Raw genomic sequence first — 15,051 nt, 5'->3', positions numbered from 1 at the left:
GCAAACGCTCTCGAAGGGCGTTATCCCTTATGCCAGGAATAAGGCGGTCCTTGATATTGCGCTCGTACGCCGGCCCAAACTCGCAAAGCTCCGCTTGCAGCCTGACCTCTTGGAGGAATTGATCAAACGGCTGTCCCGGCTTCTGACACAAGTTATTAAACACGAACGACGCATGCGTGAGATTCCTGTACGCCCTGAAGTACTTGTCGAATGCGTCCCAGACGCTCTTCATCGTCCTCGCCTTTCCTTCCTGTTCTTTACCACCAGTCTCTTTTGTCTATTCTTTCGGGAACTCCAGCGTACGATAAACACTGTTAAGTTCTTTTCCTCCCACATGAAGCAGAAGAGATAGTCGTGTTTCATCATCTTCCTTGTGGTATTTTAGCGCACGTTCATGCGTCTCATACTCGCGGCGCCACTCCGACCATGCTTCAGCAGGGTTGGACGTAGTTTCAAAGGGGCGTACCTGCTTTAAGAAAGTTTCCCTCTGGTCAGTCTCACTCCTGACACCATGTCATGGTCTAGAGCAGACATGTGCAACTCAAAAATGTATTTAAGATAAGATAATAAATACCAACGTTAGAATTGTGGGAATCCTACTGCCCTCCAAGGGCAGGCGAGACCCACTCACCAGGACCACCGCCGGTTTCCCGGCCAAAGAGGTGCCATACAAGAAATACAAGGCAAACAGCAGTTTATTACATACCAAACAGAATGTCCCGTTCCGCACCACCTAGCCTACAAACAGGAAAAAGCCCCTATCTCACACGCAGCATCCCTTTTTAAGCAATTCGAGGGCGCTGGCTTCGCGCACACAAAACAAGTTCAAACAACAAGACACGCCCCCGTAGGGTGTCGGTGGCGAACGTACCGAGATAGCGAAAAGCTATCACAAGATTTCCCCACATTCCCCCACCCTCAACAGATGGACTAGGGTGTCCGAAATTGAACTGTCACACAGCCCTTCAGGCGTTTACAAAAACAACGAGACGATCAAACAACGTCAGGGCTGCTTTTCACACTCAGAGGTCATCGGGGATATCAATCAGTACATCGTCCATGCGCTCGGGGGGCACATGAAGTTGTCGGGCTTCCGGTTGTCGTTGAAGATCTGGACGGTGTCTGGCGATAGCGGCGAGGGCGGCTTGCACGTCCTCAGGAGCAACTCGGGGAGCACGAGCAGCTTGAACTCGGCTACGATGAAGTGCGCCCCTGCGATGGGTTGTTCGATGAATCTCGGGTACTTGGCAGACGCGACAGAGGATACGGCGCTCCTCCTTCGTATACGGGATTGGGGGATCCGACGGGTGACGCTGTTCTATGGTTAAGCCCCGGAAAAGTGAAGGGACCTTGCCAAATCCATGCCTCGAAGAGGGCGCGGCTGAGCAGCGCATCTCGAACGAGAGGCCCACGAAGCTGGTGCACCGTCTGCCACAACGGTCCATGTGGCCACAGACCGGAAGCGAGAGGACCTCTGACTGCTAATTGAATCCGTAGGTGCTGACGCCGGACGGTTTTGAACGAAACTTCTCAGTACATTGTCATTGTACAGACTGAAAACATTAAAAAAATGTCAGAAAACGCCAAAAGGAACCTCCTGGCGGAAGGATCTGATATGTCCTCAAAGAAACTGCCATCCGTGCAAACGGTAAACAACTCATGTAAACAAGCTATTACTAGGAGAACGCCAAGTCTTGGCGACCGAGTAATAACGTTACGTGCACTACCCGAAAGGGAATGGGCTGCAGTGAGGAACACGTGGAAGGAACATCCGCTCCCCAAGCTTGTTGGGAACCGGACAGACACGTGTGCTTCTTAATAAAGCCAAATTAAGCTTTGCTGGAACACGGGAACTGTGCTCGGTGAAAAGGATATTCTGCCGTGAAATCAAAGCACGTCGTTACCGCGATAAACTGTAGATACGCTGGATAAGACAAGCGAGAGCTTCTGTCTACAGTACGCTCGCCGATAAGAGGTGAAAACATCTCGTTTTGATTAGAGTCACTAAATAGGGAGCAGAGAAGCGACACTGAGCCACGCCGGCGAGCGAGACCGCCATCTTGAGTCCGGCCCGGCTGCGTCGCCTAGCAATGGGACGCCAATCTCCCCCTTCTCAGCCGGAGAACAGCGCGCAGGCGAGCGAGCTCGCAACAGAGGAAACCGGTTTTGGATGGAGGGGACTCAACATGCCGACGCGTTCTTGGAAGGAGAAACCACGTGACACGATCGGCCCAATCAAGGACACAGAACAGCGGCTCCGGTGCGGAAAAGGAATGCGATACTCTGCACCCCTATTTAGTGACTCTAGTTTTGATCAAGGACGAGTGTTATAGGGCTGTTGCGCTAAAGTTTGAGGAGGGCGATTGGAGCGCCACTCTGACCCCTACCGTCGGAATGCTACGGCACGCGGCCGCTCTCACTCCGTATGCGACTGATAGCAACGGGTAGGACGCGTCAAACAGTGCGCCGTTCTTTTTTTTTGTTTTTTTTTTTCGAAATCAAACTCTACTCGAATGGAATCTCTAAACTCTACTAAAAATCGCAAACTGCTGTTGTGTCGTACGCATAGCAGCAAGAAGATGGCTACGGCAAAAACTTGCCCGCCCAAGGAAAATCTCCGGAAAAGATGTCGCCGAAAGAAATGTCCCCGACTGGCAGCGCTATTCCGGCTGGGGGCGATATGCAGACTGCTGTAGTATATTTTGTACTCCAGAACTAGCTAATTCTTAAAATATGAAGCCCTGAAATAATTATTCCTGACTGCTGCCGCCGTTTACCGTTTTCAGTCATAGACTTACATTGCGGCTATGTAATATCCAGGTATAATTATTGCAGTAAACAAATATCGGCATCCGTTCTAATGAAATAGAACACAAAAACTTTGACCAGATATACTTTTCGTTTTCTTGTATTTGCTTTGCAGTTTTCCGCTTTTTATATTTGTGCAGCCAATGCTTCGGATAATTGTCGCCGTGTGACAGTAAGATCTCGAGTCTAGGGACGACGAAAACAGACACACACAGACAGAGTTTGGAGACATCTGTATGTGTCTGTTTTCGTCGTCCCTAGTCTCCGGGTCTTACTATCATTAATTACACTCACCAGCTGACTTGTTTTTATCAATTCTTTCACTGGGTCGTCGTCACCAGAAACTCCTACATATACAAGGAAAAAATATAGCCAGCGCTCTTTCGAGCTCTTACAAACATATACATATACAATTGTGCACAACCTTTGTTTCCGTACGCATTAAGAAAAATTTAGACGTCTCTTTGAACGAGGCGGACATATGATAGCTGATTCCAAATCTAAATAGTCGAGAAGTTCGCTCAGAGGTCCCAGGAAAGAGCACCGATTTGGGTGTTGAACCACAAAACAGTTTGTGTTTCTTTTCGATGTCCCGTTAATATTGTTCAACTATCTTCAATTATAACGGCGAGCGTTTTGTTAAGTCCCCATTGAATTCGATGAGCACCCTGCGAATCTTTGCCACGTTCTTGTTAAGCCTGATTTTTCTCAGAATGAAATTTATACTTTTACTGGTGCACCCCCAGTGCACCAGAGAAGCACACTAAACACCCTAACAAACAGGGTCGTTCGCGACATACACGCGTTCTGCATATGTACATCGTGCCGCGCATTGTACACATGTTTCAGCGACTTTTTTAGAAATAATTTGTCGATCCTTTTGACTTTTTTTTTCTATCCGGAAAACAGATGATAAACGATAAAGCCACACCAAGTTAGCCAGCGTAGACTGAGTGTCGTCTGCTAGGGAGCGGCCGTGTGTTGGAAAGGTCGCCACTAGCGGCGCTGACACACAAGGTTTGCTGCGCCACCTGGCCCAGCGCAACAGGCCTATACGCCCGCACAGCAAAGGGCGATAAGCGGCTTCGTCACCTGAAGCTCGCTCGGAAGAAAACCACCTACGCCCAACTGTTAAAGCTGGCTGATGGGTCAGGGGTGCCTATCAGTGTACACGCCTGCGTTAGAAACTTTCGTGCGAATACGAAAGATAAAATAGCTGCGCCGTGCCGAAGGCACATAGATCGTCACTTGGTTAATTGCAAGTGCGCATGCCAGCAGAGTCTATTTGTGTCCAGCGGTCGCATCTCCTGCTATATGATGACGGTGCCAGTGCGCGCTCAAGCACTGCGAGCAAGTCGCAAAGAAAAAGAGCAGACTCCGAGCCCTCATGGGAAGGGAAGGCCTCGAGCGAAGTAAGCGAGAAGCCGGCACGTTGGACGTTCGTTCAGAATTTGCATCCTTAGAGCTTATTCTGCTTTACGGCTGTGCGCCAGAACGGATCCCGTACTGGGAAGAAGTGGAGGTGTCGAAAAGGCACCGTCAGGGCGTCCTGCCATGTCTGCAATGACAGCGCCCGGCTTTTCCTGGGACAGGGTCTGAGAAGCCCTCAATCACAGTCGCATTGCCAACCCCCACGGTGTAGAGTCACTGTACCGGGGGAAGAGTATCGCATTCGCTTTCCTCGTGCCGCCGCCTCGCTGATTCGCCGAGGCGAGTCACGTGGTGCGCTTTCCTCCTCTTTGCTTCCAACCTGCCGCCGTGTGTACGGGGAACGCAATGCTGGTACGCACGTGTGTGTGTTGTTCTTGCTGTTTTTGCATGTGAAAAGAATCACAGAGAGCTGAGCAACTACGGACAACCATGCCAGGATGTTGTGCCTTCGGGTGCAGCAACCGGACAGAGTCATGCAAAGCGTTTTTTTGCATTCCGACGGGCAAAAGTGACAGGACGCGTCGGTCACAGTGGCTGCACAGAATCGGCCGCAAGAACTTCGTGCCCACGAGGAATACGCGCTTGTGCGAGGTAAGTTCTGTGGCGTATTTTATTTCTGTTGTAGAGCCTTTGCACACAATATTGAATAACTGTTAAACTGCGAAGAACAGGTAATTCCGATCCGCGCGGGCGTATCAAAGTAGAGCTTATTGGATTTTCCTATTGTGTTCTCTGTTCTGCGGTGCTAACAAAATGCCATTCTCAGGACCACTTCACACGCGATGACTTCGAGGACAAGAGAATCGATGGAAGGAAGTGGACGGCAGTCCCAAGCATTTTTGCACACCGGACACCTGCAAGGCTGAGGAAAGCTCCTATCCCGCGTTCTTCACACGCAGGGTTCTCCGAGCAGTCACCGAAAGACTTGCACAGTGAAGTCGATGACACCTTTGTTGACCCGTACCTATGTTTCGGTCTACAGCAGCTGGTGCCCTGGCATTCCAACACGCGAGAGTGCAGAACAACCACGTCCACTTCGTCGCTTAGCGGTGCCGAAAAAAAGGATTGCGCTGCCGCACCTGCAGCTCGGTTTTATTTCCCCCCATAGAAAACGAAGTTATGTACAATATATACAGGGTTGCCAACGTGGCTACCAACAACCTTGACAGAAGATCAAGGGACCGTGTTAGAAGGTAATGCCTGGAAATATATGTAGATATATGCACCGCGTCAGGTATGAAAACCGTTCTGAAATATTGAGCTGTAATTGTGAGTGAATCAACTTTGCAGAGGAAGACAACACAGCCACAGATTTCTGTGACGAGAGCATTGAAGAACAGGCACAGGACAGTCCTACAGACAAGTCATGTGGTGATACCTTCAACGAGATCTCAGTCTTAAAGCGACAGCTTCACTTGGAGAGAAAGAAACGAGCAAAGGCTGAGACGGAATGCAGTAACCTGAAGCAATCTCTCAGTCAACTCCTCATGGACGATCAACTGCATGCATTAGAGAAGGGAACAATGAGAGGATCTGCTTGGAGCCCGAGGACAATTCAAGAGTCCCTCAAGGTCAGGTTAGCATGTGGAGCACGAGGATATGACTACCTGAGGGACAAAGGGTGGCCGCTACCTGCAGACAGGACACTTCAAAAGCATATTGAAGATATCAAGTTTACTCCAGGTATCTGCAATGTCTGGCTGATTGCTGGAGAACATTTGAATTCAGGAGCCAGTGTTGCTGGTATCATTTCAGGGATCCTTGAGGATATGTTCCCTGCGCTGGAAGCAAAGGTTGCAACATTCGAGCCAGAGGACTGCTTTGCTGTGCTGTTACTGGACGAAATTCAGCTGGCACCGGGTCTAGATTATGACTGTACAACGCATTCAGTAACTGGTAAGATGTATCTCGAACCCTGCCTGGCATGTCTAAGCAGCGATGCTCTTGTCGGAATCTTTCAGGACGTCCAACGATCCCTCCTTCAGACCCAACAACTGAACCCATTTTGGCAACACATGCTCTGGTTTTCATGCTTGCCGGTGTAAAAACAAGATGGAAACAAACAGTGGCATACCATTTCACAGGTAAATATCACTTTCTGTATTGTCCTTAGTGTTGTGATCTGATTGTTTCCATGTTTCAGCGGAATCCTTTGATGCGACCAAAGTATTGGACATCCTCTTCAATATCATCAAACGCTGTGAATATCTTGGTTTGAAAATCGACTGTGTCACATCTGACATGGGTGGTGGCAACATGGCAATTTGGAGACTGTGTAGCATTTGTGCAACGAGGTATGGGCTCCCAAAAACTATGTGTCCGCATCCTTGTGGGGGAGGACGCAGTCTGCATTTCCTAGCTGATGCACCTCACTTGCTCAAGAATCTTCGTGGGCACCTCATCCGACAGCAGAAAATACTTCTGGATGCCGATACAGTCAGGAAGAACAACTTGCCAACCAATGAGGTAATTCATCATCTGGCTGCATAGCATCATGCGTCATCTGATAGTTTCGATGCCAGGCTGGGTGACTTATGGTTACGATTATCTTCTGCAGGTCTCTCTTAAATACATCAGGGAACTGTGTGAGATTGACGAGAAACACAGTCTCAAACTTGCTCCACGGTTGAAACTGAAACATCTCAGTGGAAACCACTTCGACAAAATGAATGTAAGCACTGCCTGTGCACTATTCAGTCACAGCGTGGCAGCAGCTCTCAAACTGTTGGTCGAGCACAGGAAGATTGATGTCACAGCCTTAACAACGGCCTGGTTCCTTGAGCAAGTGTTCAAGTGGTTTTCGCTGATGACGTCTAGGACACCTACAATGGCTCTTAGTGACATGTGCCCAGAGAAAGGAAAAGAAGCGAAACTCTTTCTCCTAGAGTTTATGGAAATGTTCAGGAAGTTGAGCATTATAGACAAAAATAGAACCAACCCAACATGGAAGCCAGTTCAGTCCGGTGTAATCATCACCACTACAACAGCACTGAAGCGTGAACTTTACGTGACGGAAAGGGGTCTCAAGTTTCTACTTTTGGGTCGGTTTAGCCAGGATTCCCTTGAAAATCTATTCAGTGTCGTGAGAACAAGGACACCAGTTCCTCGAGCAAGATAATTCAAGCATACCCTGAGACTTATCACACTAGGACAGTTTTTTCAGCCAAGCAAGCATGGCTCCTATGACATCGACGACTCTCTGCAATTGACAGACTCCCTGTGTTCGAGGCCAGACTTGTCCGTAGAATTGCTAAGCATGAACATGCCAGACCCAGAGGAGGCAGAAAACCTGGATCCAGAAGAGCACCAGTCACTTGAGTATTTAGCTGGGTACGTAGCAAGAAACATAATGAAAAAGCACAGCCTCTGCAACACCTGCAAGGGAACTCTAACCGATTCCACTCTTAGCCAAGCGCAAAGCCTTTTGGCCCTGAAAAATTATATTCCAAGCAAACCATCGCTTTGCACACCAACCAGGAAAGTCCTCGCTCTTCTAGAGTGTGCAGAAGGGTACTTCAGGAAGAATGAAGATCCGCTTTTGATGGGCAGGCTGAGAATTACCCAAGTAGAGAAACTCATAGAAGATGTGGAGCCCATTTTCTTTGATTTTCCAGCCTGCCATGGTGTCGCACACAAACTTTTACACGAATATTTATTGTGCAGACTCCGATTTGGGCTGCGACGAACAAATGAGGAGCTGCAGAAGAACAATCCACAGCATTCAAAATGCGCGTCAAAAAGTGTTGGCATGCGCATGGCTATTGAACATGTAAAATAGAAATGTAATTGTGAAGAGAAATGAGAATAAAACTGATGGAAGTTATTTATGCCAATCTGAGGCTGCACGTGCCAGCTCTATAGTTTTTATAGTAACAGGTGAAAGAAAAGCGAGAAAAAAAAAAAAGAAAACTTCTCCATGGAGCTAAACGACACTCGACGATGCCTTTCAGCGGCGAACACATAATGCCCAACAGAATTCCTCGCTTGACTACGTAATACGACAAATAACACTGTAGTGACGCTTGTGTGTCTTTGCGTTGAGTATTAACTAAGTCCCACCACAGGAAGTCACAAAAGTTATGTTGCACAGCCGCGAAAGCGACGCGATGTAACAATGAACTACAGCTATCCTAACACACGCTCCGCGGCGGCTTGGAAGCAATATGGCTGCCGGAGCAGACGACGCGGAGTGATTGCGGTACTCTTCCCCAGGTACAGTGACTCTAGCTTGCGCGTGCGCACCGTACCCCCTGGTGGTTCCTCTTCTCTTTACTTTCATGGGCCGCTGACTTATGGCATGGCCTTGGAGACCAGAACAAAAGCTTACTTAGCTGCTCGTAAAGGGATTATCGGCTGAGACAGCATTGTCGCGGCCCACGTAATGTAAAGAAAGAGCTCAAGTTCGCTAGTGATATCGTTCTCTAGATGCTAGTATTTTTCTACAGTTGGCCAGACACGAGTTTTGCAGTTGTCCCCTGCATCTTTTCTGTGTCGATGTTTATGTTCTATGAAAGCTGTAAACTCATTTATTCACTGTTTCATGGCCCGTATAACTACACTTTTGCTGAAGATACGGTTCATGGACATCGAAAGTATGAGAGAACAACTGCAAGGTCTGTGACTAAAATACCATAGTGGAGCGTCGTCCAAAGATGTCATTTATTCATTTGACTGATTTATTTGTCAAAAATGTTTATTATTTGACATCAATGATTACTTGTAAAAGTGTTGGGTATTAGGGATGAAAGACAAGACGTTTACGAGCAAGCTGATTACACAGAGAAAAATGTTCCTTAGGATAACGGCATTTACAACTGCAGCTTTCTTTGTTATTCTCTTTCTTTCATTTATTGATTTTTAATTTTTATTTCACTTTATTTTTCCATCAACGCTCCAGGTGAACCAATAAGAAAAATCGATCAAACGACCGCTGCACCATTATTTCTGTCCACGCAATGAGGAACCATCGTCCCCGGACAAAATGTCCCTAGCTCACTGCGGAATGAAAGTTAAATTTTGAGTTCTTGTTACACTGCCGTTGCTAGCTTCCGTGACGTTACATGTCTGTTTTCATGCGGTCCCGTGGAGATTGTGCGTCCTGGGCCGACATCTCTCTCAAGGGAATTTTTTGCAAAGTCGCACTTTGCTACTCCGGCAATGAGGGTTCGCAGGTTATAATAGGCCGTGGAGACTCACCAATTTACACATAATTATGAGCACACGCACGAAGCTACAAGTTTTTTCACGTAAAGTCATAGATAGCAGAACTGCAGATAGTAATCAGCATGCCAGATGTAGCGCTGCTATCTGAACAGATTGCAGCGTTACAGATGCGTAATACACGCATGTAAACTAACCATTACATGCGTGTATTACAATGTTGAAAGCACACACAGGTTGTCCCAGAAAATGTGTCATTGAATTATAATTAAAAAAAACTACGCCGCCTAGAATCATGCGGTCCACGGCATTTTTTCTGATTTTTTTTAGCCAACTACTGGGTGAATGTCATGTATGGTAAGTTTAATTATGTAAATATTTGCGAACTGAACTCGGAAATTTCCCAGTAAATGTCACTTTTTTACCCCACCGATATGAAGAGCGTGCCGAGTTCACTCAAGTTCATGATAATTGGTAGTCATATTCGCGAGATATCCAATCAGAAAAGATAGCGGAACATCATGCTTTTCGTAGCACCGAACCATAACGCGCGACGACTTTTTGAGCGCAATCGCTTTCAGACCGACGAAAGGAGGTTCCAAACCCAGCCCACAGAGTGATAGTAGGAAAAGTGACAGTTCCTGAAATTGGGAGAGGGAAAGTGCGATCCCAGCGAAAGTCGGACGTGATAAGCCATACCTGTGTTATCTCTTTTCGCGTTGAAGGTGTGGGCTGGGTTTCCAACTTCCTTTCGTCGGACTGACAAGGATTGCGCTGAAAAATTTGTCGCGCGCTAGTTCCGTAGAGCACGATGTTCGGCTATTTTTTCTGATAGCTTCGAATGGGGATAGGCGCTCCCTCTTGTCCGCGTTGACGTCGCCTTGAGCCCATCAGGTATGGTGTCATGACATCACCTGGTGGTCGCTTCTGTATGCTGTTGACCCAACGCTTTTATTTGAAACGCCAGGCGGTTTCCCTCGCCTCTTTACGTCTCTCGTGCGTCATTTACGACTTAGCGTCGCATTCACCCCTGCACTCCGGTATAAGTTGGGCCACAGCACAACGGCGCTGTGTACAACTTGTGGTTTCCCTCCAACAACCCGACACATTCTCGAATACTGCAGCCAGTGCGTACGCGAGCGACGGGCCTTCAATGTCAATTTGAAATGCTGAATCAGAGGCCATTCAACATCTGCAAAGTTATCGGCCCATGGAGTAACCCTGGACATCAGTGCCGTGCACTTGGCGCTTTTCTTTCCTTTCTGAGGGCCACCGGCCTCCTTCACGAACTGTAGGGATTTCCTTCCCTCGTCATCCTTTCATGTGAACCTTTTTGGAATGCGGTAGGGTCCTTGCAGGAAAACATCCCACATCATCATCATCCATTCATCAATGTTGTTGTCTGATGGGATATCCCCTGAATGTCCCTGTCAATTATCATTAATTTGAGTAAATTAGACACGCTCTTCACATTGGTGGGGTAAAACCGTGACCTTTACTTGGCAAATTTCCGACTTAAGTTCGCAAAAACTTAGATAATTAAACTTACGTTACACGGCATTCACATCAGGAGGTGGCAAAAACCTAGTAAGAACAAATGCCGTTGACCGCATGACTCTAGGTCGCGTACGTTTTCTGAGACACCCTGTATATTCCACCACCACATTCTCCCTCTCTCTCTCCATGTGTGTGTCAAAGTTCGTTTCCTTACTCACGATAAACAACGAATCTAGGACATTTCGGTGCAAAATATTTCGGTGTACGGACATTTCGGTGCAAAGCGGACAATTGCTAACCAAAAACTTCTGTGGCCGGACAATTGCTCACCGCCTGTTTCACCACACTTATATTGTGACTTTATTTCGCGTTTATGGCGCTTGATTTTTTTATGTTACCTGAACTTCTATTTTAGCTGTGTATGTTGCTTCAAATAGATCTTGGAATCCACCAGTGAAGAGAGTGAGGCGAGAGGTCGTCCACTTGAAGGCACATAAGGCGTCTTTGTCAGGACCTGCGACCATGGGGCGTTCCTAGAGGATTATTTCCCAAGGAGGGGGGGGGGGGGGAGGGCAGCAAAGTGCTTCCAGGGGGGCAAAGCGTGCAACCACGTCACCTCCTTCCCTGGAGACGGACGCTGCGGACTGTGCGGGTGTTCATAGGTTCATGTTATGATGACTCTGAGAAAAAAAAAATCATGAGTTCGCAATTTTACAAAGTGACCTTGTCCCCCTCTCGGTACGTTCATGCCTGCGTCACCAGGATCTTCCAAGACACGAGACGGGGAAGATTTGAAATCACAATATTATTTAACCACTAAAATTGGCGAATTTTCTATATCTGTCCAAGTCGGGTTAGCGAACGAAAGCCACAGTTTAGCGCCCGTTAGACTTAGTAGGGCGGAGACGACTGAACAGCACGGTGGTTAGTTTATTATTAGGTTGGTCCAAGTTCAGTGTTTGCACCGCTATGTCCAGGTTAGTCTAAGTTCGCTGTTGGCAGTTTCCCGCGCGCAACTATGCATTGTATAGTCAGATAACATTTATTTACAGTAGTTTGTTTTGAAATGGGGATTTCGATCAGTTTGTTTTGAGGTACACCCAAGTTCAGCTAACAAATAAAAAGTCAAGTATATGAGCACCATAAACGTTAAATAAAATCACATCTCATAAAAACGCGAAATAAAATTACATATAAGTGCGGTAAAAGAGGAGGTGAGCAATTGTCCGGCTTCAGAGGTTCTGTGGTGAGCAATAAACCTCTACCCGAGAAACGTCATCATGCCGTTGGTAGACACACCGAAACCAAACCGATCCGAAGGGGAGAGCTGGGTTCCACGAATGGGGAATTGTTCGCTGCCTCCTAGACCTAGACCTAGAAAAGTAGGACGAAGGTCGCGTCCTTTTCAGAGACCATCGTAATCCCCTCAAGACCGTGGCTTTCGGGCGCGACCTTGTTCACCACTAGCATTGAACATAGTTCAACTCTGCCAAACTCGTGGCGCTGTCGAACATTATGACGTCATTTCTTTACAAACAGGTAGGGGTCTATAAGAAAAGTCGATCAAGCGACCGCTGCACAACTATTTCCGCTAACGCAATGACCAACTATCTTTTCCGGAACCCGAACTCACGTCCGCGAAACAAGGAAAACCAACGACAATGCTCGATTGCTTCGTACGATGATATGCCGTGGTTAAAAGTCCGACATCACTATTTACCACACAAACTCAACAAATTTCGATGTCTGTCCAAGTCATTTTAGCGAACGAAATCCACATTTTTGTAGGCTTAAGCATAGCGAGGTGGACGCGAGGGAACAGCACGTTAGTTAGTTGATTATTAGGTTGGTAAAAGTTCGGTGTTTGCGTTTTCACGTTCAGGTAAGTCTAAGTGGGCTTTGGCAGTTTCCGCGCACAAATAGCCAGATAACATTTATTTACAGTAGTTTATTTTTCAGCGGGGACGTCAACCATTTTATTTTGAGATACGCCCAATTTTTCGATACCGGTTCCCTGGATTTTGCATCTTTCGGCACTCCTTGCCGGTTGCGCGTTGGATGACCCAAAACCTGTACCCCCAAGCAGCATAATGTACTGAAAGTCCAGTGCAACAGGGGTGGACGGGTAGGTGGATGGCCTTGAACAGACTCGTAAAACTAAAGAACATTGATAAGACACATACCGACCACCCCTATTGCACTCGACTTTCAGTACATTGTGCTGCTTGGGCCGTCTGTCTTTGAACCTTCTGACGAAGATAAGGAAAAGCTCGGGGTCACTGGGGATTCTCCGCTGAACTAGTAACTTTACTCTGAACGAAAGGTCTGGTGCGTGTAATGTGAAGTACCCTGTGAAAACCAAGGAGTGTCTAAAAATATAGTACTGAAGTTTCCGGGTAATAATCAGCGCATTATGAGACGGAATTTGTGCTCCGAGACCTCCTCGCGCGTCAAGTTCCTTTCATTTTATCTTGTTCGTTTATACATAAAGACGGAGTTCAAGGTCTTTTAGGAGCTTCCTTCTCCCTTTTCTTTATTTCTTTTTTTTTTAAATAGCTATTGCTAAATGCAATGTATTTATTTAGGCTGATTGAGTGTAAGTATTGAGCCTATCAAAAGGCCGAAAATCATAACACCGAACTATCAGAATGCCGAAAGCCAAAAGCCCGAAAAATCATAACACCGAACTGTCAGAAGGCTGAAAATGGAAAGGCCAAAGAGACACAGGGTGAGCACTCCAGTGAATGATCACTGAATGGGAGGGTGTAGATTACGAAAAAGTTTTGTGGCTATTGTATTAGAAATCAAATAACTGGAATGCATAGCATTTTGTGCTGCAAATAGACTAGCCAGCGAAGATGAAAAACGATAATCTGCAACATGTTCACTACGAAAAGAAAGTGGGTTGTGGGTAAAGTGCGGATAATTGTGCACTAAAAGCCCCTAAATATAGGTGGAAGTAAGAACTGAAATCTAGATAGCCGATGAAGCACATCACAGCCGACCGAGTGCTATCGTTCGCTTTGCGGATCTGTTAAAATTGGGAGACACAGGGTTCTTTTTGCATGTGTTAATGAATAATTAAATCTACATTCTATTCAACGAGCAGCATAAAATGGATAGAGTTCGCTGCATTAGTTCGCTAGCGATATCGTTCGCTGGATGCTTGTATTTTTCCACTGTCGGTCAGACACAGATGTTACAGTTGTCCTTACATCTTTTTCTGGGCTGATTTTTATGGGTTATAAAAGCTCTACACCCACTAATTCAGTTGTTTCATTCAACTCCACTTCTGCTGAAAATACGGTTCATCAACATAGAAAGTATTAGAGAACAGCTACATCATCATTGTCCTGGTTGAGTTGGGAACTACGTCCGACGATCCGACGATGCCCACGTTCAGCGAGCGTGAAGTCAGAGCCTCAGGATAGTGGGTATATGCGTTTCGTTTCATTGGTACGAATACTGAAGGTAATGTCTTATTGCGTTCAGTATTCTGTAATACTCCCCTTTATAAAAGAACGCGGCTACCATTTTTCCAACATATCTGCCACAAATACATAGAAGGTAGCAGGACCTTGGAAAATCCAGTGACGAATCACATCGTGTTATAGTCAAAATTTATTTGTTGTTGGAGAATCGCTTCCTCATCTTGCCGCGTTATCTCTGTTCAGCAAACTTTGCGAGAGAGGAACAGAAAGAACAGATGTAATCGGCACAATGCAAGCGGTGCAGCGGGTGTAACAGCATTTATGTTTCTTGTTCAATGGTTTTACTATGCATTATCATGAATGTTAATTTAAAAGTCCCGTATCCTAATTTAAACAAATAACGAGATAGCACTTCATCGGCTATGATCCGTTCCCTCAGCTGTTCACAACGGCGCTCCTGTAATTCCCGGGATACGTTTGGCTGACCGTTCCTGCGTTTTTTTTCCCTTTCGTCTGATAAATATCCCCCCCCCCCGGGATACGAAAAATCGTCCCCGGAGAAATCGTCCCGGGTGGGCACCTAGGTTAGAACCGGGTCCTAGGTTAGTTTTCAGGGGTTAGGTTAGTTTAGGCTTGTTTTTGAGAGTCCTCAGTCCATCGCATCGTCCTCATCATACTATAACTGGATATTCCGAAATCCTAAGCTGTTATTTGAAGTAAAGTA

At 46.7% G+C, this 15,051-nt stretch overlaps 2 protein-coding genes across 2 annotated transcripts; both read left to right on the top strand.

The window, feature by feature from the left end:
• Positions 1-1,570: 1,570 nt before the first annotated feature.
• Positions 1,571-6,352, top strand: LOC135382960 (uncharacterized). Its single transcript, XM_064612628.1, has 5 exons — positions 1,571-1,648; positions 4,755-4,830; positions 5,530-5,922; positions 5,995-6,135; positions 6,201-6,352. The coding sequence occupies exons 1-5, from the start codon at positions 1,571-1,573 to the stop codon at positions 6,350-6,352; spliced, it is 840 nt and encodes a 279-aa protein (XP_064468698.1).
• A 26-nt stretch (positions 6,353-6,378) lies between these two features.
• On the top strand, positions 6,379-7,768 carry LOC135382992 (uncharacterized). Its single transcript, XM_064612647.1, has 2 exons — positions 6,379-6,705; positions 6,797-7,768. Exons 1-2 carry the CDS (start codon positions 6,481-6,483, stop codon positions 7,355-7,357), a joined length of 786 nt encoding a protein of 261 aa, XP_064468717.1. The 5' UTR covers positions 6,379-6,480; the 3' UTR covers positions 7,358-7,768.
• Positions 7,769-15,051: the final 7,283 nt, after the last annotated feature.

Source organism: Ornithodoros turicata, chromosome 2 (genome assembly GCF_037126465.1).
Source record: "Ornithodoros turicata isolate Travis chromosome 2, ASM3712646v1, whole genome shotgun sequence".
NCBI classification, from domain to species: domain Eukaryota; kingdom Metazoa; phylum Arthropoda; class Arachnida; order Ixodida; family Argasidae; genus Ornithodoros; species Ornithodoros turicata.
The sequence above is the reverse complement of the archived record's forward strand: the minus strand, read 5'-3'. Positions and strand labels throughout refer to the sequence as shown.

Excerpts from the sequence above, each read along its gene's own strand:
- LOC135382960 (XM_064612628.1), top strand. The coding sequence starts at position 1,571 with ATGTCAGAAAACGCCAAAAGGAACCTCCTGGCGGAAGGATCTGATATG. Across the intron at positions 4,831-5,529 it reads GGAATACGCGCTTGTGCGAG|AGGAAGACAACACAGCCACA; the intron begins GTAAGTTCTGTG and ends TCAACTTTGCAG. Across the intron at positions 5,923-5,994 it reads AGATATCAAGTTTACTCCAG|GGATCCTTGAGGATATGTTC; the intron begins GTATCTGCAATG and ends GTATCATTTCAG.
- LOC135382992 (XM_064612647.1), top strand. The coding sequence starts at position 6,481 with ATGGGTGGTGGCAACATGGCAATTTGGAGACTGTGTAGCATTTGTGCA. Across the intron at positions 6,706-6,796 it reads ACAACTTGCCAACCAATGAG|GTCTCTCTTAAATACATCAG; the intron begins GTAATTCATCAT and ends TATCTTCTGCAG.